The sequence below is a fragment of the Oncorhynchus tshawytscha genome, linkage group LG34, assembly GCF_018296145.1.
Source record: "Oncorhynchus tshawytscha isolate Ot180627B linkage group LG34, Otsh_v2.0, whole genome shotgun sequence".
Taxonomy (NCBI): Eukaryota; Metazoa; Chordata; class Actinopteri; order Salmoniformes; family Salmonidae; genus Oncorhynchus; species Oncorhynchus tshawytscha.
The window spans coordinates 11,998,553-12,023,516 of NC_056462.1; the positions used below are offsets into that span (position 1 = coordinate 11,998,553).

A 24,964-nucleotide genomic window follows, 5' to 3' on the forward strand; every position below is an offset into this window, starting at 1 on the left:
GTCAGAGTATCAAATAGGAGCTAGATGAGTCGGTGACATACGGTTGTAGGGTTTGTATGTGGCTTAGGCAAAGGGAGAGAGGGTCAAAGTTCAGCCGTCCTTTGAGTTAGGACACTGTTGCAATTGAAGTCAGTATTACAAGAGAGCTGTCACTTTTATGGACAAACTAGCCATTTCAATGTGGTTATGAATTGTCTACAATGGCAAGTATTTGAGTGCCTGCCAAAATGAAGAGGGAAAAACCATGTCAAAGGTTCAGTGGAGTATATAGGAGTCCCAAGCACTGGAATACAATAAGAGGACAAACATATAAACACATACAGTATATACAAGGCATTTTTCTTTAGAGGATGTTGATGTTGCTTTAACAATTGAGTTAATGCTTAGACGCCTTAATGTATACATGCCTGTACCCACCCAGGAGTACAATGCTCTCACTCTCTCCATCTCTCTCCCACACAAACACGTTATTCGCCTCTCTCTTCTCTCTCTCTTTCTGCCTCATTCAGTCTGTGCTACTAAAGCGCCACTAACGACCCCCTCGTAAACCCAGGCCGTATGGTGAACCTTATGAACAACAAGCAGTCAATGATCCTCAGTTGAATCCTCAGTATGTCCATATGTCTGTGACAGTAGCACAGTGGGAAGCCTTTGACTACCAGTACTGTCTGCATGTCTGCTACTGAACCCTCCAGCTCCCTCACACAGCAGCCAGCAGGTGGTAGCTCATAACAAAACTAGAGCTGACATACCGTAAGCTAGGATCAACATCACTGTCAGATGTATAGCTGTGTGCTAACTCTGTCTGGTTAATGTAAAGCTGAGAACAGAGAGAAGAATGTATTCCCATGGTCCTCCAGGACAACTAATGGTGCCTCTCTGACACTCTCTTGCCCTCGCCTCACCAACTTCCTGGAAACAGTGCAGTCAAGAAGAGGCCAAATGAGTTCACGGTCCTCAGAAGAAGTTCTGGACGTTTTCAAAACATATTTATCTGCAGTGGAGACCCTTTAGTTCAGCTCACGTGAGCTGGAAATGAATGGTAGCCACAGTGCCAGGTGCTTAGGGTGTAATGTGACCAAACAATGCTTAATTCATATTGTTAAGATGCAACAACTGTTTCATGATTTAATGAAGGCTGAACACATTTTCTCTTGAAATGCCCCCTACAAATATGGTGCCTAATTGGTGCGACAACAAAAAAACAGCAAATGACTTTGTGTTTGCTGTTTGATGTTAGCACCAGCTAGCAGTGATGTTATGCAAGTCTCATTTCTTCCTAACATCAAACATCTGCCTTCGTGGGGTTACTGACAGGGGCTGTCACTGCGTACAGGTGTAATCCTATCAGGGCAAACATTAATTCACTAATCTGCCTCTTCCCCCACGTTTCCTGTACCGTGTTTGACAAAGAACAGAACATCCCATAATAATGGAGGTACTGAACCGCCAAGGACCGTTCCATTCTTTTCACAAGCTATTTGGATGAATGCTTTAACTAATAAACGCAAAATCTCTCACAACACAAAAACAACAAACCGGGGCTAGAGAGTGTCAGTATAAATATGGACCTTTTAGCACGGTATCACCTACCACAATACTACACCGCGTGTCACTACAAAGCTTCAGCGTTTATTTGTCACGTGCACAGGAGACAGCAGGTGTAAAACGGTACACTGAAATGGTTACTTGCGAGCTACTTCACAGCAAATCAATATCAAGGTGAGGGAAAATAATGTTAAGGAAATAATACAAGTCAGAATGAAAAAGGTAAGAAAACACACGAGAAATACAGAGAAAGTAACACAGCAATAGAAGCTATATTTGCCCAGTTAAATAAAGGTCAAATAAATATTAAATATATACATACTGAATGTACAAAACATTTAGAACAACTTCCTAATATTGAGTTGCATGGACTCTACAAGGTGTCTAAAGCATTCTGTAGGGATGCTGGCCCATGTTGATTCCAATGCTTCCCACAGTTGTGTCAAGTTGGCTGGATGTCCTTTGGGTGGTGGACCATTCTTGATACACACGGGAAACAGTTGAGCGGGAATAAAACAGCAGCGTTGCAGTTCTTAACACAAACCGGTACGCCTGGCACCTACTACCATACCCTTTTCAAAGGCACTTAAATCTTTTGTCTTGCCCATTCATCCTCTAAATGGCACACATACACAATCCATGTCTCAATTGTCTCAAGGGAAAGTAAAAATCCTTCTTTAACAGGTCTCCTCCCCTACATCTACACTGATTGAAGTGGATTTAACAAGTGACATCAAATAGGGATTCACCTTGTCAGTCTATCTCATGGAAACAGCAGGTGTTCTTCATGTTTTATACATTCAGTGAATTGAGCCTGTAGCTTAAAGAGACCGATTTTGATGGGGATTTCTGTATTATGTTACCTAGATTGATGTAGGGGTGTGTCAATAGACTCTTAATGATTAATTAGATATGGCAAAAGAGGAAATGTATTATAGTAAATGAAGCAAACACAGATTTTTACAATAATTCCAAATATTTATCACGAGCTGAACCATTTAGAGATAATTTAAAAAATGTTCCTAAGCACAATTGAACCAGGCGCTGTAGACTGGAGCGTCCGTAGAGTCAGTGCAGCAGGCTGAACGCTTGACGTTCCTAGTATACCTAACATCTTCAGACTGAAGAGTAAAGAGTTGGATTAGACTCACAAAGGACATACAAAACTCCCAACTCCCATTCTCTGCAGTGGGGAGATTGAATGGGGGAAAGTGAGGTTAGAATGCATCGTGAACAGGCTCAGTTCAGGCTACTTGTTGGTAGCAGACATTGTATAAAGCGGTGCTCCTGAGCTCTTCAGGTGTTAACATTTAACCTGTTTCTCATTGTTATACTGACCCTGGCTCTCTACAACAGGTCTTTTCTGACTAGGAAAATGAAAGCAGATTAAAGAGGACGTGAAAGGTGCCCAGTTTGTTTTTCTGTGGTGATTAGATAATCAGATCCAACTCTCTGTAGTCAGAAATGTGTGCTAGACATGGTCATGGTCCTTGATTTCAAGCAATTTTGCTACGATAACATCTTAGTGTTTGAGAATATCTTCTGGAACGAGATATTACATATTATGCAGCATTTCAAAGCTGGACAAATGGGACCAATTTCATATGGGAGACGAATTCTAACAGAATCACAACAGCTAAGATGAGAGACCGCGCTAGTCTACAGAGACCGCGCTAGTCTACAGAGACCGCGCAACTCTACAGAGACCGCGCAACTCTACAGAGACCGCGCAACTCTACAGAGACCGCGCAACTCTACAGAGACCGCGCAACTCTACAGAGACCGCGCAACTCTACAGAGACCGCGCAACTCTACAGAGACCGCGCAACTCTACAGAGACCGCGCAACTCTACAGAGACCGCGCAACTCTACAGAGACCGCGATAGTCTACAGAGACCGCGCTAGTCTACAGAGACCGCGCTAGTCTACAGAGACCTTGCTAGTAAGATGTAGCCGGAGCAGAAGGCAAACGTTTTACGTGCCCCCAACCGATTGTGTTTTTTTGTTCATTTATCTGCGTTGTTTGTAACTTATTTTTGCACTATTTTTGTACATAATGTACATAATGCTGCCGCTACCGTCTCTTATGACCGAAAATAGCTTCTAGACATACGGACTGCGATTACTCACCACGGACTAGCAGAATCCTTTTTCTCTTTCACTACTCTGACGGAGGATATACGGCTCCCTCGGGAACAGGCCCCGACCCCAGTGATCTGCGTGAAGAAGAGGTGGAGAAAGAGAGGCCGGAGGTCGGGCTTGCCTTCTGATGAGTCGGAGGCAATCGAACTCCCCTCAGTTCTGCTTGTTACATGCAATCTTTGGACAATAAAACGGATGAGTTATTGGGAAGATTAAACTACCAACGGGACATTACAAACTGTAAACAACAGCTGGTGCACAATATCTAAGGAAGTCTTGAGCTTGTGCTAGCCTGAGGTAGAGTATATCTCATGATAAGCTGCAGACCACATTAACTACCGAGAGAGTTTTCATCTATATTCCTTGTAGCTGTTTACTTAACACCACAGTCTTAGGCTGGCACTAAGATAGCATTGAATGAGTTGTATTTCGCCATAAGCAAACAAGAAAATGCTCACCCAGAGGTGGCGCTCCTAGTAGCCGGGGACTTTAATGCAGGGAAACTTAAATCAGTTTCACCAAATTTCTGCCAGCATATTAAATGTGCAACCAGAGGGAAAAGAACTCTGGACCACCTATACTCCACACACAGAGACACATACAATGCTCTCCCTCGCCCTCCATTCGGCAAATCTGACCATAATTCCATACTCCTGATTCCTGCTTACAAGCAAAAATGAAAGCTAGAAGCACCAGTGACTAGATAAAATAAAAATGTGGTCAGATGAAGCAGTTGATAAGCTGCAGGACTGTTTTGTTAGCACAGACTGGAATATTTTCCGGGAGTACACCACATCTGTCATTGGCTTCATCAATAAGTGCATCAATGACGTAGTCCCCACAGTGACCGTACATACATACCCCAACCAGAAGCCATGGATTACAGGCAACATCCGCACTGAGCTAAAGGCTGCTGATTTCTAGGAGCAGGACTCTAACCCGGAAGTTTATAAGAAATCCCGCTATGCCCTCTGATGAACCATCAAATAGGCAAAGCGTCAATACAGGACTAAGATCGAGTCGTACTACACCGGCTCTGACGCTCGTCGGATGTGGCAGGGCCTGCAAACCATTACAGACTACAAAGGGAAGCACAGCCGAGAGCTGCCCAGTGACACGAGCCTACTGGACGAGCTAAACTACTTTTATGCTCGCTTCAAGGCAAATAACACTGGAACATGCATGAGAGCACCAGCTGTTCTGGAAGACCGTGTGATCATGCTCTCCGCAGCCGATGTGAGTAAGACCTTTAGACAGGTTAACATTCACAAGGCCGCAGTGCCAGATGGATTACCAGGACGTGTACTGCGAGCATGCGCTGACCAACTAGCAAGTGTCTTCACTGACATTTTCAACTTCTCCCTGTCTGAAATACTGTAATACAAACATCTGTAATACAAACATGTTTCAAGCAGACCACCATAGTGCCTGTGCCCAAGAACACTAAGGTAACCTGCCTAAATAAATACCGACCCGTAGCACTTACATCTGTAGCCATGAAGTGCTTTGAAAGGCTGGTCATGGCTCACATCAACACCATCATCCTAGAAACAATAGACCCACTCTAATGTGCATACCGACCCAACAGATCCACAGATGATGCAGTCTCTATTGCACTCCACACTGCCCTTTCCCACCTAGACAAAAGGAACACATATGTGAGAATGCTATTCATTGACTACAGCTCAGCGTTCAACACCATAGTCCCCTCAAAGCTCATCAATAAGTTAAGGACCCTGGGACTAAACACCTCCCTCTGCAACTGGATCCTGGACTTCCTGACGGGCCGCCCCCAGGTGGTAAGGGTAGGTAACAACACATCTGCCACACTGATCCTCAACACAGGGGCCCCTCAGGGGTGCGTGCTCAGCCCCCTCCTGTATTCCCTGTTCACTCATAACTACATGGCTTGGCACAACTCCAACACCATCATTACATTTGCCGATGACACAGCAGTGGTAGGCCTGATCACCGACAACAACGAGACAGCCTATAGGGAGGAGTTCAGAGACCTGGCCGTGTGGTGCCAGGACAACAACCTCTCCCTCAATGTGATCAAGACAAAGATGATTGTGGACTCCAGGAAAAAGAGGACCGAGCACGTCAACCATTCTAATCGATGGGGCTGCAGTGGAGCAGGTTGAGAGCTTCAAGTTCCTTGGTGTCCACATCACCAACCAACTAACATGGTCCAAGCACACCATGGCAGTGATGAAGCGGGCACGACAAAACCTATTCCTCCTCAAGAGACTAAAAAGATTTGGCATGGGTCCTCAGATCCTCAAAATGTTCTACAGCTGCACCATCGAAAGCATCCTGACTGGTTGCATTACTGCCTGGAATGGCAACTGCTCGGCCTCCGACCGCAAGGCACTACAGAGGGTAGTGCAAACGGCCCAGTACATCATTGGGGCCAAGCTTCCTGCATCCAGGACCTCTATGCCAGGCGGTGTCAGAGGAAGGCCCTAAAAATTGTCAAAGACTCCAGCCACCCTAGTCATAGACTGTTCTCCCTGCTACCACATGGCAAGTGGTACCCGAGCGCCAAGTCTAGATCCAAGAGGCTTTGAAACAGCTTCTACCCCCAAGCCATAAGACTGCTGAACATCTAGTCAAATGGCTACCCAGACTATTCGCATTGCCAACCCCGTCCCCGTCCCCCACAACACTGCCACTCTCTGTTGTCATCTATGTATTGTCATTTAATTAACTCTACCTACATGTACATACTACCTCAACTATCCGGTGCCCCCACACATTGACTCTGTACCGGCACCCCCCTGTATATATTGTTATTTTTTACTGCTGCTCTTTAATTACTTGTTACTTTTATCTCTTATTCTTATCTGTATTTTTTTAAACTGCACTGTTGGTTAAGGGATAGTAAGTAAGCATTTCACTGTAAGGTCTTCACATGTATTCTGCGCATGTGAATAATACAAATTTGATTTGATTAGTCGACAGAGACCACAATAGTCTACAGAGACCACACTAGACTACAGAGACCACAATGGTCCCGGAAAACATCAATAGCAGGTGACGAGATCTGTCTTTCATAACTGCACCAGTTTTCAGCCCGTCTCATTTTCTTCTCTTCCCTGTTCAGCCTGTTCTGTTCACATATGGAAGTACATCTAATCTCCTACATGTGTTTTACCACTTCTCAAACAGTAGCGTAGAAGAGCATCCATCAGCTGAAGTTTAATTAGAAAAGAGAGAGCCTAGAGAGGGAAGGAGAATGAGATGTGGACTTTAACCTCCCAGCCTCTCCTCCTAAACTCTTGGCCTCTCTGCGTTGACTTTGTGCACGCGCCTTTATATGCAGTCCTACAGAACCGAGGTGATTGGCGGTTTTATTCATACCGCCAACATAAGGACTTGCCATTTGGAAGTGCACAAAGGTGGTAGAGGTGCAGAGAGAGGAGAAATCCCCCATTCATTCTTAGCCTGGTTTCCTTAAGCTCTGCCGGCTTAAAGAAAGGGTTCATTTCAAATGTCCTGGACCTCAAACAGAGGAACGGAGCAGTCAGAGGCAAAAGATTTACCGGTCGACTGGAGAAGACCCAGGCTCATATTAGATAGTATCTCTTGATTGTGGCAGTATTACTTTCGAAATGGAATTCAACCAATAATTTCTCTGTCTACTGCTTTATAACCTAAGCCTGTCATGGTACATGTGACATACGAAGTCCTCCATAGTGATAATTTCAGTGGGTACACCAATTTGATTGACTTTTGTTACAAGTTTCACAATCAACTGTTCTGTTTGACTAATCTCTATTGTTCTGTTTGTCATACCCCTCAGAAAGCAAAGGGTCCTCACAAGCTTCCCTGTTTGTCATGGGTACATGTTTAGGGGCCCCAGTAACTCTGAATGCACTGACACCGTGACTAAACAAGAGGGCTAGATAGGTGGTCTCCTCATCAGGAGTAGCAGAGTGTGCATATAGACTATCTGTAAACTGGTTTGGAGACAACAGGTTAGCTTAGAAGTCTTTGATTAATTGAGAACTCACTGAGGCAAGACGTTTGTTTAGAAGAGGAGTGTGAGCTGCATGCCTTGTCTGAAGTTACGACAGTGACACACCCGTACTCACAAATGAGCGCACACACACAACAACACACACACGGCTCTGCGCTCCTAAGTCAGCTTACACCACGACTGCCGGCGTGCAACCGCAGCACTCCAAGCGCTAAAACAACAAGTCGTGACGTAATGCCCTCGCAGCCAATACCGCTAAAAGCGATGAGCTCTGGGGAGCGGGCTCCCTCTGTACTGTATCAGCTTAGCGCTTCCAACTGCTCTGTGAAAACAATTACAATTAGACATCTGTGAGTGTAGTTCAAATTTTCACACAAGTCTCTTGACAATACACGAAATTCAAGTTATTCAAGTGTATCTCAAGGATTTGCACATACAGGACCTGCCCTTTCAAGCGAAACCAACAGGTTAACTCTCAGAATCGAACGAGGACAATTAGCATAGAACAGTGCAGGCTAGCTAACCCAGTGCAGGCTAGCTAACCCAGTGGTGGCTGGAGGCTGATGTGTGGGGATGTAAAGTCGGCCAGGCAGAACACCCTGGAAGGGGAGCTCAAAAGGTGGGCTATGCTACATCAGGCTCTAGTTCCCGGTGGTCTTATAGAGCCAGATAAATAGGCTGAGCTGATTGCTTTATTGCTCCGCAGAAACCCTAAAGCAAGCAGCCATTCACAGATAAACATGTCTAATCCCACTAAAAACACATCCCTCATGTCTGTCAGATATCTGCGAAACGAATCTGCAAATCTGTCAAAGAGGAAGGGTGACAAAATGGAAGCCAGTTGAGGATTACAAGATCAGTGTTCAAAATCCATTTTCCTCCAAGTTCTTCTGCAAAGCTGATTGTATCTGGGCAATTACTCAATAATAGTTTATTGGGGTTTTCAAGGCTAATCCTATACTATGTACATTAACACTGACTATGATATTTGATTGGCTCAGACTTTGCACAGTGCCAGTTTTACATCTAATGACTATAGCAGCTCTAGCGCTAGGAATGGCAAAGCCATTCCCCCAAGGAAGAAGGCAAGTGGGTGAGAGAGTGTGGAAGAAGGAGGGTGGAATGATGCTGGCCTTGGGATGAGCTGTAGCGTGATGTACATGAGGAATTGTTGGAGTCTTCCTACCTACCGGGAGACATTTCAATCACGCCAGGTCTGCATCCCAAATGGCACCCTATCACCCAGTGATGACAGGGTTCCCATAAGGCTCTGGTCAAAAGTAGTGCACTAAAAAGGGAGTAGGTGCCGTTTGAGATGCAGCCCAGGAAACGATTAGTGATGAATAGCATTATTCAAATGAAACCTGCGGTCTGTCTGGGTTCAGGTCTGCTGAGCGGTCCCTACATGATGATTTGTATCTCAGTTCATTTCGGGTCCATATCAGTAGAATAGGACAGATATCCCTGATATTGGCTAACCCTGCACACCAGATGGATGGAGGCATGGCGGTGCATGGGGCCCTCTCTTCCCCTTCCAACTCCTTCCATCTATATTGTGGTGGGAGTCTGCTCAGCCATCCAGAGCTGGTGTTTGTGCTGTGTAGCTAGGTCAGTGGAGTCTGGTGTGTGTCCTGTCTTACTGTAGCAAGGTCAGTGGAGTCTGGTGTTTGTCCAGACTTACTGTGGCTAGGCCAGCTCCCCCAGTGCAGTGTTCTCTAAACCTGTCCTGTCTTACTGTAGCTAGGTCAGCTCCACCAGTGCAGTGCTCTCTAAACCTGTCCTGTCTTACTGTAGCTAGATCAGCTCCTCCAGTGCAGTGCTCTCTAAACCTGTCCTGTCTTACTGTAGCTAGATCAGCTCCTCCAGTGCAGTGCTCTCTAAACTTGTCCTGTCTTACTGTAGCTAGATCAGCTCCCCCAGTGCAGTGCTCTCTAAACCTGTCCTGTCTTACTGTAGCTAGATCAGCTCCCCCAGTGCAGTGCTCTCTAAACCTGTCCTGTCTTACTGTAGCTAGATCAGCTTCCCCAGTGCAGTGCTCTCTAAACCTGTCCTGTCTTACTGTAGCTAGATCAGCTCCTCCAGTGCAGTGCTCTCTAAACCTGTCCTGTCTTACTGTAGCTAGATCAGCTTCCCCAGTGCAGTGCTCTCTAAACCTGTCCTGTCTTACTGTAGCTAGATCAGCTCCCCCAGTGCAGTGCTCTCTAAACCTGTCCTGTCTTACTGTAGGTAGGTCTGCTCCGCCAGTGCAGTGCTCTCTAATCCTGTCCTGTCTTACTGTAGGTTGGTAAGCTTCCCCAGTGCAGTGCTCTCTAATCTTGTCCTGTCTTACTGTAGCTAGATCAGCTCCCCCAGTGCAGTGCTCTCTAAACCTGTCCTGTCTTCCTGTAGCTAGGTCAGCTCCCCCAGTGCAGTGCTCTCTAAACCTGTCCTGTCTTACTGTAGCTAGATCAGCTCCCCCAGTGCAGTGCTCTCTAAACCTGTCCTGTCTTACTGTAGGTAGGTCTGCTCCGCCAGTGCAGTGCTCTCTAATCCTGTCCTGTCTTACTGTAGGTTGGTAAGCTTCCCCAGTGCAGTGCTCTCTAATCTTGTCCTGTCTTACTGTAGCTAGATCAGCTCCCCCAGTGCAGTGCTCTCTAAACCTGTCCTGTCTTCCTGTAGCTAGGTCAGCTCCCCCAGTGCAGTGCTCTCTAAACCTGTCCTGTCTTACTGTAGCTAGGTCAGCTTCCCCAGTGCAGTGCTCTCTAAACCTGTCCTGTCTTACTGTAGCTAGGTCAGCTCCCCCAGTGCAGTGCTCTCTAAACCTGTCCTGTCTTACTGTAGGTAGGTCTGCTCCGCCAGTGCAGTGCTCTCTAATCCTGTCCTGTCTTACTGTAGCTAGATCAGCTTTCCCATTGCAGTGCTCTCTAAACCTGTCCTGTCTTACTGTAGGTTGGTAAGCTTCCCCAGTGCAGTGCTCTCTAATCCTGTCCTGTCCTACTGTAGCTAGATCAGCTCCCCCAGTGCAGTGCTCTCTAAACCTGTCCTGTCTTCCTGTAGCTAGGTCAGCTCCCCCAGTGCAGTGCTCTCTAAACCTGTCCTGTCTTACTGTAGGTTGGTCAGCTCCCCCAGTGCAGTGCTCTCTAAACCTGTCCTGTCTTACTGTAGGTTGGTCAGCTCCCCCAGTGCAGTGCTCTCTAAACCTGTCCTGTCTTACTGTAGGTTGGTCAGCTTCCCCAGTGCAGTGCTCTCTAAACCTGTCCTGTCTTACTGTAGGTTGGTCAGCTTCCCCAGTGCAGTGCTCTCTAATCCTGTCCTGTCTTACTGTAGCTACGTCCGGAGTGGTATACAGTTGAAGTCGGAAGTTTACATACACCTTAGCCAAATACATTTAAACTCCTGTTTTTTCACAATTCCTGACATTTAATCCAAGTAAAAATTCCCTGTCTTAGGTCAGTTAGGATCACTACTTTATTTTAAGAATGTGAAATGTCAGAATAATAGTAGAAATAATTATTTATTTCAGCTTTTCTTTCTTTCATCACATTCCCAGTGGGTCAGAAGTTTACGAACAGTCAATTAGTATTTGGTAGCATTGCCTTTACATTTTTAACTTGGATCAAACGTTTTGGGTAGCCTTCCACATGCTTCTCACAATAAGTTGGGTGAATTTTGGCCCATTCCTCCTGACAGAGCTGGTGTAACTGACTCAGGTTTGTAGGCCTCCTTGATCGCACACGCTTTTTCAGTTCTGCCCAGACATTTTCTATAGGATTGAGGTCAGGGCTTTGTGATGGCCACTCTAATACCTTGACTATGTTGTCCTTAAGCCATTTTGCCACAACTTTGGAAGTATACTTGGGGTCATTGTCCATTTGGAAGACCCATTTGCGACCAAGCTTTAACTTCCTGACTGATGTCTTGAGATGTTTCTTCAATATATCCACATAATTTGTTCCCCTCATGATGCCATCTATTTTGTGAAGTGCACGAGTCCCTCCTGCAGCAAAGCACCCCCACAACATGATGCTGCCACCCCCGTGCTTCACTGTTGGGATGGTGTTCTTCGGATTGCAAGCCTCCCCCTTTTTCCACCAAACATAACGATGGTCATTATGGCCAGTTCTATTTTTGTTTCATCAGACCAGAGGACATTTCTCCAAAAAGTATGATCTTTGTCCCCATGTGCAGTTGCAAACCGTAGTACGGCTTTTTCTATGGTGGTTTTGGTGCAGTGGCTTCCTTGCTGAGCGACCTTTCAATTTATGTCAATAAGGGACTCATTTTACTGCGAATACAGATACTTTTGTACCTGTTTCCTCCAGCATCTTCACAAGGTCCTTTGCTGTTGTTCTGGGATTGATTTGCACTTTTCACACCAAAGTACGTTCATCTCTAGGAGACAGATCGCATCTTCTTCCTGAGTGGTATGATGGCTGCTTGGTCCCATGGTGTTTATACTTGCATACTATTGTTTGTACAGATGAACGTGGTACCTTCAGGCGTTTGGAAACTGCTCCCGAGGATGAACCAGACTTGTGGAGGTCTACAATTGTTTTTCTGGGGTTAATTTATTTGTATTTTCTCATGATGTCAAGCAATGAGGCACTGAGTTTGAAGGTAGGCCTTGAAATACATCCACAGGTACACCTCCAGTGGACTCAAATGATGTCAATTAGCCTATCAGAAGCTTCTCACGCCATGACATATTTTTTCTGGAATTTTCCAAGCTGTTTAAAGGCACAGTCAACTTAGTGTATGTAAACTTCTGACCCACTGGAATTGTGATACAGTTAATTATAAATGAAATAATCTGTCTGTAAACAATTGTTGGAAAAATTACTTGTGTTATGCACAAAGTAGATGTCCTAACCGACTTGCCAAAACTATAGTTTGTTAACAAGAAATTTGTGGAGTCGTTGAAAAACAAGTTTTAATGACTTCAACCTAAGTGTATGTAAACTTCTGACTTCAACTGTATATGTAGATATATGAATATGGTTCTGGCTAGGTCCGTTTCCTCAGTACAGTGTTCTCTAAGCCTGTCCTGTCCTACACTAGCTAGGCCTGTTCTAGGTCCATTACCTCCTGTTCTCTGTCTCTAAGCCTGTCCTGTCCTACACTAGCTAGGCCTGTTCTAGGTCCATTACAACCTGTTCTTTGTCTCTAAGCCTGTCCTGTCCTACACTAGCTAGGCCTGTTCTAGGTCCATTACCTCCTGTTCTCTGTCTCTATGCCTGTCCTGAGGGTCTAATAAATATGGATCAAAGTAATGGCTGTAACAGATGCTACACATGTAATTCCTGTGTTTGTGCAGGTAGCTAGTAGTGGGATCAGGCTATGGAGAAAAATACCATATCCTGCTTTAGCAGCCTTCTGTTCCACCTTGCCTTTGGCTACATGCCATTCCATAATCTCTTATCCCCATTTAGCAGTAATGGTTCCTCCTCATGTACAGACCGTGGATGATATGCAGACATCAGAGATATTATGGTTCGTCATGGATCTGTTTTGGTTTGAATATTTAGTGGTTTCACATCTGGGGCTATAACATAATGTCGTCAGATCAAACTACAGATGACTGAATGTTGGATCTGACTTGACCCAAAGAGGATATGCCTTGGTTTTAAAGGATCTGTTTTGTGAGTTTTGTCCTGATGTACAACAGCGAATACAATTCTTTGTTTGGTTTCAAATAAAAATACTTTTATTTGGGAAGTCGAAGACTATTCAGTTTTAAATTGTTGGATGGAGTTAACAGAGTAAGTTACTATCACAAGTTAAGGACAGGAATAGTTTGAGGTTTTCCTGTCACTCCGTTGACATCAAATACATCATTGTAAATAAGCATTTGTTCTTAACTGACTTGCCTAGCTAAATTTAGGTTAAATTTTAAAAATTACAGAATAATTTGTTGAGTAACTATCAGACCTATTACTTATTGGCCACTGCTATAGCATTTTTTCCAAACCAGGATGCTTGTTTGTTCTTAAGGGAACCATTTTCAATTGGTTATTTTACTTTCAATATGACTCATATCATTAGATTATGCGGTTTGGACATATTAGGAAATCTTTAATTCACTATTTTTGCAATATCGATGAGTCACTGTCTGACTTTGGCAGTATTTTGACTGTGTTTTTATTGATTATGACATCACTTTTGGGAATGGATAAATCTTGTCAGGCGGTTTGCTCACTAAATGTCACTCTAATGCAGAACATGCCATCAGGCTCCGTCTTTAGGCAGTGTTAAACAGATACAAATGGACTATACAGTATCATATACTCCCCATGGCAATACATTCATGGTAATATATTTGAAGAGGTAGATTCTAGTTGATTCCTGGCAACACGGATTAAATCCTTGGCCCTGCAGGTGAAGGGAAGAGAGGAATTCCAGGCTCAGATTGAAATGATTGTTTTGGGCTGCTGGATCCTGGATTTTAGAGGGGAGGGGGGACAGGGGCTTGCCTGGTACCCATAAACCTGCTCTGCTCTGCTTAGTCAGAGGAAGCACACACACTGCTCCTTCACCGTCCAGCCCAGGCTCAGGCTGTGGTTTATACCTGTCATCATAGGAAATACCTAGAGCCGTACTGTACAAGATGTAGCAGCCTTCCAGTAACTCAGTACTGAGGCCATTACTTCGGCCACAGGTTGCTCCTGTTCGTTACAGAAAGTAACTCCCACGCATATGATTCCATCTTGACATTGTTTAATTGTCCATTTTCCCTGACTAGGGGAATCTCACAGCCCTGGTTGTAATCTATGCAACCAGGGACTGGAGTTTTTCCTGGTCATATCACATGGTCAGGGAAAACTCCTGGCCCTAGCCACTCCCTCCTAATGGTGTCAATTGAACAATTGAAAGTCAGTTAAATTTGCAATACTGTTAAGAGGTAATTCAAGTGAAAAGACAACAGCTTTTATGTTTGCCTGGTAATTGGAACCACACATGCTGATGATTAAACCACACTGGCATGTTATTACTGTCATAGTGTTCAGGAGGATTTCCTGTGCCTGCTTGTAGTGTGGCAATACTGTTCCATGACCATCCCTCAGTCATACATTCACCTTCCTGTGCCCGTGGCAGTGCATTCCACTAACAGCAGAGATTCGTCCAAAATGGCACCATATTCCCTATATAGTGCACAACTTTACTGCACTATGAAGGGTATACTGTGCCATTTTGGATGAAGACCAGGACTGACAAAAAATGAACTTTGGCTGAGGTTTTATGTGTTACATTTTGAACATTCTTTTATCCGGACTGTATGTCTGTCCGAGCGGTCATTCATATCCTGTGACTTCCAACTTTCACCGCATGAACCCTAGTCAAAAGTAGTTAATGTAAGTGTCATCAGTGGGATTGTTTGGCAGATTTCTAAACTGCATGGAACAAATGAAAGTGATGTGTTTTGTGGTGGACATGATTCATTTGAAGCTTTTTACTGCAGTGGGCTAAATCAAGGTCACACAGTGTTTCTTGGTAGTCTTAAACAAATCTACTTTGAAACAAAGTATACACCTCACACACATGGTTATGGGCTTAAAAAAAAGAAGTCACCTGTACCATGTCAGATATAGAGTTGAAACATATTACATTTTGAGTTTGCATCCCAATAATATACTTTATATACATCAAAATAGACTGAAATATAACACAACTGTTTGACATAGAAACACCGGAATTATTGGCGTGATTTAAAAACAAAAGTGTATTAATTATGAAAAATAATAATAACAGTCCACCCATGAGTCATTTGACTGCAGGAAAGGGCTACCTAACGAATGTTCTGCCTTTCTACTGTACTATACTGTCAAGTGTCTACTGCCTGGTGGATGCATTCCACTGTGGATCCTTACTCTCTGTTTCCATATTGGTCTTCTGTACTCTGTGCTCCCAAGTCAATAGTAAAACAACAATAGGTTATATTTCTAGGTAACGGAATGTTTAGTTGGAGATACGTTTGTTCATTGTTTGCCTTACTTAAAATTGATTTAAGACGTCAGATGCCTCTTTCCCTAGCGAAAGAACGTGAGGGTGGACCAAGGTGTGAATAAGCTTACACACACACGCACACACACACACACAGTGTCTATTGTTTCTGTTAGGAAACAGACCATTGCGTGTTATCTCTAGAACCATTGACAACTAACACATGAAAGGAGTCTAATACAATAGTCTTGTTCAGGCTTTCTCTGGTGTTTGAGTTTCCTGAATAAATCAAGGGGAAAATGGCCGCTTCCTACAAGGAATTGAATTCTACCTCTTCAACTGATACTTTGATGAGGAAGCAGTGCTCGGGAGAGAGATGTTGCATGTCTAGAGGACCAGAGTTGAGCACCACCCGCTGTACAGGCGGTACACTATAGATTCCAATATATGAACGACTCTAAGGTTCCACTTTAACCTGATAGAAAGGTCAAGCTCTTTCGCTCTTTGTTTCTGGATAATGTCAATTACAGAGGAGCTGAGGTCGTATTGTCAGTTAACTGTTGGCGATACAGGAGTAAAAGATGGAACTACCATCCCGTCATCTGCTCTGCCTTGTTTATTAAGTCATGACATCTGATGTCAAAGCAAAGGCTTGAACCCGTGTCTTAGATGGGTATCAGAGTCCAACAAGCATTCCCTGGACTGAATAATACAGCCAGTATGTTTACAATCTGTCAATTGTCTGCGAACTGCAAAACACGTCCCCTTTCAGTTCAACCCTCTTCCTTATCGTTTGGGTGAAATGTTTGCAAACAGCGCATGGCTCATCTTCCAAGACAAGATGAACTAGACAAATCAACATATTATTAAGTAACCTTCTCTGGAAACAACTCAACTAGGGAAAACATAATGGTTCATGTCTTTGTTGAATTTGCCTATCCTGTCAACGTGTTTTAAAACACTCAACATCCCACAAGCTTTAAGGCAAACACATGTCATGTGTATTTATAATTTATCATGTTCTCCAAGCCAAGCATTTAAGAGACGTGTTCTCTATAAATTCAAGAACCTTACATATCCATGGTTGTCAGCACAGAATAAAATGTAATGTCTATTTAATAATCCCAGCTCGTTCTTGGATAATAAACTTTGATGAATTACCCAGATAGTCTGTCTGAAATTTTAAAAAACATTTATCGTCCGCTTTTTTTCTTACTTTCGCTTTTTGACACCTTGAAGGGAGACGAATGTGAGGGAGGGAGGGTTTCTCTTTCTCTCTCTTTTTCGGTTATCATCGGGGGTGATCAGTCATGACTCATGAGGGTCACTGGGCATGTTTCCTGGAATGTTCCAGGCAGCAGTATCACTTTTCATCTGCGACTCCTGTACACTCTGTTAGACAGTGCTCATGTTTTCACACTTTGCAAACTCGTATCCCCCAAGGAGTGGCTGGGTGGAGGGAGGGTTACGTGAGAGGGGGAGGCACGGCTGCACGATGAAACATTCTCGCTGCGGACGCTGCTTCAGCTCAAGATCTCAACTCCCGGGCCGCGTTTAACACCCTGCTCGGCTTACTGAGTAAGCAGCCTGTCAATTGTTTGGCCGGTGAGGGACGACCGGGTGCTGAAGGTGTCCTAGACGATTCGGATACAGATGTCTTCCCGGGGTTGGTTGTACTGTTGAAGGAGAACAGGTCATTAGCTATAGTAGCGCCTCCCTACCCGTTCAGACTGTATTGGCCTGCCTCTCCACTGTGTAGACACCCCGAAGGCGTAACCGATACGTGTTGGTGTATTTTAATCATGTCTTAGCCCGTACGTTAAAGGATTTTTTCATCGCACCTATTTGTGGTTATCATTTTTATTTATTTTTTCATTTCAATACTGGTCTGTGGTTTGATACAACTGATAAAGGCGGCGCAATACAAAGGGATTCTCAGCATTGAATGAGAATTATGTTTTGGAATGAATAGTAAAACTGATAAAACTGTAATTGAACTGATTCATGGCAGGTCATGGCAGATCAACAAGTACAGGAGCCTACTAAGGCCTGGTTTGCAGTCCGTGAATGAATGAGTGGCTGATTGTTCAAAGAGCTTACATACGGTGTGGCAGGTAGCCTAGCGGTTAAGAGCATTGGGCCAGTAACTGAAACGTTGCTGGTTCGAATCCCCGAGCCAATTAGGTGAAACATCTGTCGATGTGCCCTTGAGAAAGGTACTTAACCCTAGCTGCTCCAGTAAGTCACTCTGGATAAGACTGTATGTAAAATGCATATCACCTGATTCCACTGCATCTTTGTTGGCCGTCAGGACAGGAAATGCTTTACCAATGCAATTGAAATGGTTTAATCTAAAAGGCCAACACCAGCACACAGCCGAACCCAAACTATATCAACCAATGAAAAGGCTCAATATGGCTAAACAAGCATGTATTGCACTTTCTAGGGGGTTAGTGACATGTCTATGTCCGTGAGCCAAAACCATCACCATGAGATTCCTTTCTAAAACACTCTTCCTCCTCCTAACAAATAACAATAAGATCTAAGTCAATTCATCAGATCATAATATTGTCTCCGACTGAGTTGACTCTGGTAACACAGTTCCTCGTGAACTATCATTCACCACACTATTGTGGGAGGTCTCCTCAAACCAAACAACCTTCATGTCTTCTCCCCAGTCCTTAATGTGTGATAACGGTACCAGTACATCAGTCCTTATAGGGTCTCTCTGTTCTTTCCATCCAGGAGCCGTCGGAGCCAGACCTTGAGCAGCAGCTGCGCTCCGTGGCCAGTGTTGAGGAACTGATGAGGATAGTGTACCCTAACTACTACAGAGTGCTCAGTTGCCGGTCGAAGCGGGGCGCACGCTTCCCCCTGAGAGAGGAACACACAGCCACGGAAACGCGGTCGCGCAGCGAACTGCCGGCGTACGCTGGTGCTCCCTTCAACCCTGACACACTGAAAAGTAAGTGTCTGTTTTCAGGAGATGCTTTTTCTGTCACTGTTTGGCCTGTCTAGATTTGTTGGGTGTTGACCAACTGACCTTGTAGGATAGTAGCACTTGACTATAACAATTAGATCAGTGCTTAGTTTTAGCGAACAAATTTATATCACCTAAAAAAGAAAAGACATTTGATTGGCCACTTGCCTTGACTGACGTCAATACAGGAAGTGCAATACAATACATGGTTTGTCGAATGATGATGTCATTTTAATGCTCTGGTCTTCCTGTCTGATTTTCTCAACGTGCATCCAACAGGTATTGAGTCAGAGTGGAAAAAGACCCAGTGCATGCCACGAGAAGTTTGTTTAGATGTGGGGAAAGAGTTTGGGGCGGCTACAAACACCTTCTATAAACCACCCTGCGTGTCTGTCTACAGATGTGGGGGCTGCTGCAACAGCGAGGCGCATCAGTGTTTGAACATCAGCACCTCCTACATCAGCAAGACGGTGAGTTACACACTGGGGACGGCAAGAGGGAGGGGTGGACTGTGGTGTGTGTGTGTGTGTGTGTGTTGGCTAGTATGTTGGAGTGGGGTTCTTAAACAGCGGCGGCACTCAACTTCAGTCCTCACAGGCCACAGTATCGTCAGGTTTGCTTTGTCCCCAGGGGCTTAATCAATCAATCAAAGTCATTGATTGACCACAGATCACCTCACAGATCATCATTTTACTAGTTGAACGGCAAGACCTGAAAACCGTTAGACACACAGGCCCCTGAGGACTGGAGTTGGGTTAAAGCCTTGTTTCATATGATTTAGAAATGGTTTAGTTGATTTGCATGAAAATGCCAAAACAACGCATTGTTTTTACCGAGTGTGATCTGTGGAAATTCCGATGACGTACTGGATGTACTCTGATGTGCTTATAGCTTCTTTAAAGCCTGCGCTTAGTTTTTCTCTACTAGACTTAGGGCAGTAAGGGGTTCATTCTCAGTGTCCCACCTTGATTCAGGGGGTAAACGGCAGGCAGGGGGTCTTCCACGAGGTTGTGTGTGTGTTGGAGTTATTAGCGGCTAGGCCTCTTTTAATTGTCCACTTATTTTGGGTGGGCTGACCCCAGCCTGGCTGTTCTGAGTCTGTGTGATTTAAAGCATGACACACTCACAGTCAGGGGTTTGAGTCTGAGTCCTCCTGGTCAAGGCCATAACATTTCAACTGTTGTTAGACTGCTAATGTTGCTATGGAGACTTACCACAGCCTCTTTAAGTGTAGCTCAATGACCTACGGGACTTAATCCTGGTCACCCCTGGAACCTAAGGGCTTCGCGTTCCTAGGAAACTATGCAGTTTTTTGTTTTTTTACGTGTTATTTCTTACATTAGTACCCCCGGTCATCTTAGGTTTCATTACATACAGTCGAGAAGAACTACTGAATATAAGATCAGCGTCAACTCACCATCAGTACGACCAATAATATGTTTTTCGCGACGCGGATCCTGTGTTCTGCCTTACAAACAGGACAACGGAGTGGATTCCATGCAGCGACCCAAAAAAATGACTCCAAAAAGATGGAAACGAGGCGGTCTTCTGGTCAGACTCCGGAGACGGGCACACCGTGCACCACTCCCTAGCATTCTTCTTGCCAATGTCCAGTCTCTTGACAACAAGGTTGATGAAATCCGAGCAAGGGTAGCATTCCAGAGGGACATCAGAGACTGTAACGTTCTTTGCTTCACGGAAACATGGCTCACTGGAGAGACGCTATCCGAGGCGGTGCAGCCAGCGGGTTTCTCCACGCATCGCGCCGACAGAAACAAACATCTTTCTGGTAAGAAGAGGGGCGGGGGCGTATGCCTTATGACTAACGTGACATGGTGTGATGAAAGAAACGTATAGGAACTCAAATCCTTCTGTTCACCTGATTTAGAATTCCTCACAATCAAATGTAGACCGCATTATCTACCAAGAGAATTCTCTTCGATTATAATCACAGCCGTATATATCCCCCCCAAGCAGACACATCGATGGCTCTGAACGAACTTTATTTAACTCTCTGTAAACTGGAAACGATTTATCCGGAGGCTGCATTCATTGTAGCTGGGGATTTTAACAAGGCTAATCTGAAAACAAGACTCCCTAAATTTGATCAACATATCGATTGCGCAACCAGGGGTGGAAAGACCTTGGATCATTGTTACTCTAACTCCCGCGACGCATATAAGGCCCTGCCCCGCCCCCCTTTCGGAAAAGCTGACCACGACTCCATTTTGTTGATCCCTGCCTACAGACAGAAACTAAAACAAGAAGCTCCCACGCTGAGGTCTGTTCAACGCTGGTCCGACCAAGCTGACTCCACACTCCAAGACTGCTTCCATCACGTGGACTGGGAGATGTTTCGTATTGCGTCAGACAACAACATTGACGAATACGCTGATTCGGTGTGCGAGTTCATTAGAACGTGCGTTGAAGATGTCGTTCCCATAGCAACGATTAAAACATTCCCTAACCAGAAACCGTGGATTGATGGCAGCATTCGTGTGAAACTGAAAGCGCGAACCACTGCTTTTAATCAGGGCAAGGTGTCTCGTGACATGACTGAATACAAACAGTGCAGCTATTCCCTCCGCAAGGCTATTAAACAAGCTAAGCGTCAGTACAGAGACAAAGTAGAATCTCAATTCAACGGCTCAGACACAAGAGGCATGTTGCAGGGTCTACAGTCAATCACGGACTACAGGAAGAAATCCAGCCCAGTCACGGACCAGGATGTCTTGCTCCCAGGCAGACTAAATAACTTTTTTGCCCGCTTTGAGGACAATACAGTGCCACTGACACGGCCTGCAATGAAAACATGCGGTCTCTCCTTCACTGCAGCCGAGGTGAGTAAGACATTTAAACGTGTTAACCCTCGCAAGGCTGCAGGCCCAGACGGCATCCCCAGCCGCGCCCTCAGAGCATGCGCAGACCAGCTGGCCGGTGTGTTTACGGACATATTCAATCAATCCCTATACCAGTCTGCTATTCCCACATGCTTCAAGAGGGCCACCATTGTTCCTGTTCCCAAGAAAGCTAAGGTAACTGAGCTAAACGACTACCGCCCCGTAGCACTCACATCCGTCATCATGAAGTGCTTTGAGAGACTAGTCAAGGACCATATCACCTCCACCCTACCTGACACCCTAGACCCACTCCAATTTGCTTACCGCCCAAATAGGTCCACAGACGATGCAATCTCAACCACACTGCACACTGCCCTAACCCATCTGGACAAGAGGAATACCTATGTGAGAATGCTGTTCATCGTCTACAGCTCGGCATTCAACACCATAGTACCCTCCAAGCTCGTCATCAAGCTCGAGACCCTGGGTCTCGACCCCGCCCTGTGCAACTGGGTACTGAACTTCCTGACGGGCCGCCCCCAGGTGGTGAGGGTAGGCAACAACATCTCCTCCCCGCTGATCCTCAACACTGGGGCCCCACAAGGGTGCGTTCTGAGCCCTCTCCTGTACTCCCTGTTCACCCACGACTGCGTGGCCACGCACGCCTCCAACTCAATCATCAAGTTTGCGGACGACACAACAGTGGTAGGCTTGATTACCAACAACGACGAGACGGCCTACAGGGAGGAGGTGAGGGCCCTCGGAATGTGGTGTCAGGAAAATAACCTCACACTCAATGTCAACAAAACTAAGGAGATGATTGTGGACTTCAGGAAACAGCAGAGGGAACACCCCCCTATCCACATCGATGGAACAGTAGTGGAGAGGGTAGCAAGTTTTAAGTTCCTCGGCATACACATCACAGACAAACTGAATTGGTCCACTCACACAGACAGCATCGTGAAGAAGGCGCAGCAGCGCCTCTTCAACCTCAGGAGGCTGAAGAAATTCGGCTTGTCACCAAAAGCACTCACAAACTTCTACAGATGCACAATCGAGAGCATCCTGGCGGGCTGTATCACCACCTGGTACGGCAACTGCTCCGCCCTCAACCGTAAGGCTCTCCAGAGGGTAGTGAGGTCTTCACAACGCATCACCGGGGGCAAACTACCTGCCCTCCAGGACACCTACACCACCCGATGCTACAGGAAGGCCATAAAGATCATCAAGGACATCAACCACCCGAGCCACTGCCTGTTCACCCCGCTGTCATCCAGAAGGCGAGGTCAGTACAGGTGCATCAAAGCTGGGACCGAGAGACTGAAAAACAGCTTCTATCTCAAGGCCATCAGACTGTTAAACAGCCACCACTAACATTGAGTGGCTACTGCCAACACACTGTCAATGACACTGACTCTACTCCAGCCACTTTAATAATGGGAATTGATGGGAAATGATGTAAATATATCACTAGCCACTTTAAACAATGCTACCTTATGTAATGTTACTTACCCTACATTATTCATCTCATATGCATACGTATATACTGTACTCTATATCATCGACTGCATCCTTATGTAATACATGTATCACTAGCCACTTTAACTATGCCACTTTGTTTACATACTCATCTCATATGTATATACTGTACTCGATATCAGCTACTGTATCTTGCCTATGCTGCTCTGTACCATCACTCATTCATATATCCTTATGTACATATTCTTTATCCCCTTACACTGTGTATAAGACAGTAGTTTTGGAATTGTTAGTTAGATTACTTGTTGGTTATTACTGCATTGTTGGAACTAGAAGCACAAGCATTTCGCTACACTCGCATTAACATCTGCTAACCATGTGTATGTGACAAATAAAATTTGATTTGATTTATAATATTTTCTGCCCTAACACATTTTTTTTGTATAGTATTAACATGGACCATCAATATATTTGAATCTCTATTTTAGGGGATCAGAAAAAAATACCGTAATAGTTGAGCAATTGTTTTCGTGCAAATCAACAGTGTAGTGTTTTTTATGACCAGTGAACTAGACTCATAAGGCCCTGAGATGTGATCTGCTGGGGGGGGTGTTCTGCTCTGTGTGGTACAGTAACTGATGTCTCTGTTTATGCTGTGTTTGCGTCAGAGAATAAGTATGTGTCAACATTCAAGGAGACACTGGGGGAGCATAGATGTTAGATTAGGACCCGTCTGTACAATTCAGTTGAGTGCTGGTGTGCCCTGATCTATGCAGATAAAACATATGTTCTCCATCCAAAGGGTTCTATATTTCTACATAGCTCTCATTAGCAAGACGCACGGCACCAAGAATGAAATTGAAACCTGCAGTTCAATAACACAGCTAAGTAATATAGCCTACATGTGTTTGGTAACGTAACTACTTGTTAAACATTGGCGGTTGGATACAAACTAAGTTTCATTGGATTCAGATTGAAAATTGAAGCATGTATTTTCCATGCTATTCTGTCCATACAGATTTGATTGATAACATGCCCAACTACAGCTCCCATGACTCTTTGATAGGCTTACTCAGCGACTCATAGCTAAATCACTGACTCATGTTACTACTGGGTATCCTCAGAGAAAGGCTAGCTTGTTGTGTTTACTCCCCGACATCACCCACAACCTTTGGATTATCTGTCGGTCTGTAGCCAGGCAGGCTGGTCTGTGGCCAGGCGGGTTGTTCTGTGGACAGGTGAATTGGGCCTGGCGGGTTTGTCTGTGACCAGGCGGGTTAGTCTGTAGCCAGGCGGGTTGGTCTGTGGCCAGGCGGGTTGGTCTGTAGCCAGACGGATTTGTCTGTGGACAGGTGGGTTGGTCTGTGGACAGGTGGGTTGGTCTGTGGACAGGCGGGTTGGTCTGTGGCCAGGCGGGTTGGTCTGTGGCCAGGCGGGTTGGTCTGTAGCCAGGCGGGTTGGTCTGTGGCCAGGCGGGTTTGTCTGTAGCCAGGCGGATGTGTCTGTGGACAGGCGGGTTAGTCTGTGGCCAGAGGATTTGTCTGTGGCCAGGCGGGTTAGTCTGTAGCCAGACGGATTTGTCTGTGGACAGGCGGGTTGGTCTGTAGCCAGGCGGGTTGGTCTGTAGCCAGGCGGGTTGGTCTGTAGCCAGGCGGGTTGGTCTGTAGCCAGGCGGGTTGGTCTGTAGCCAGGCGGGTTGGTCTGTAGCCAGGCGGGTGGTCTGTAGCCAGGCGGGTTTGTCTGTAGCCAGGCGGGTTTGTCTGTAGCCAGGCGGGTTTGTCTGTGGACAGGTGGGTTAGTCTGTAGCCAGAGGGATTTGTCTGTGGCCAGGCGGGTTAGTCTGTAGCCAGACGGATTTGTCTGTGGACAGGTGGGTTGGTCTGTGGACAGGTGGGTTGGTCTGTAGCCAGGCGGGTTTGTCTGTAGCCAGACGAATTTGTCTGTGGACAGGTGGGTTGGTCTGTAGCCAGGCGGGTTTGTCTGTGGACAGGTGGGTTGGTCTGTAGGCCTACTGTTTGATTTCCACTACCAGATCTAATGGCCAATCAAAAGTCTCTCTAGATACCTCAAATTTTA

The 24,964-nt window shown here is 45.4% G+C and overlaps 1 protein-coding gene across 2 annotated transcripts in view; it reads left to right on the forward strand.

Annotated features, from left to right (window-relative positions):
• Nucleotides 1-24,964, forward strand: part of LOC112246255 (vascular endothelial growth factor C) — a 58,721-nt gene that overhangs the window by 6,426 nt on the left and 27,331 nt on the right. Inside the window, exons 1-3 of one of the 2 annotated variants that reach the window (XM_042311853.1) lie at nt 16,900-17,167; nt 18,335-18,554; nt 18,849-19,039. In XM_042311853.1, the coding sequence (XP_042167787.1) occupies nt 18,395-18,554; nt 18,849-19,039 (351 nt within the window). In that variant the 5' untranslated portion in view covers nt 16,900-17,167; nt 18,335-18,394. Of the gene's footprint in view, nt 1-16,899; nt 17,168-18,334; nt 18,555-18,848; nt 19,040-24,964 lie in introns of those variants that run through there. The other variant, XM_024414552.2, reaches the window with a different exon arrangement.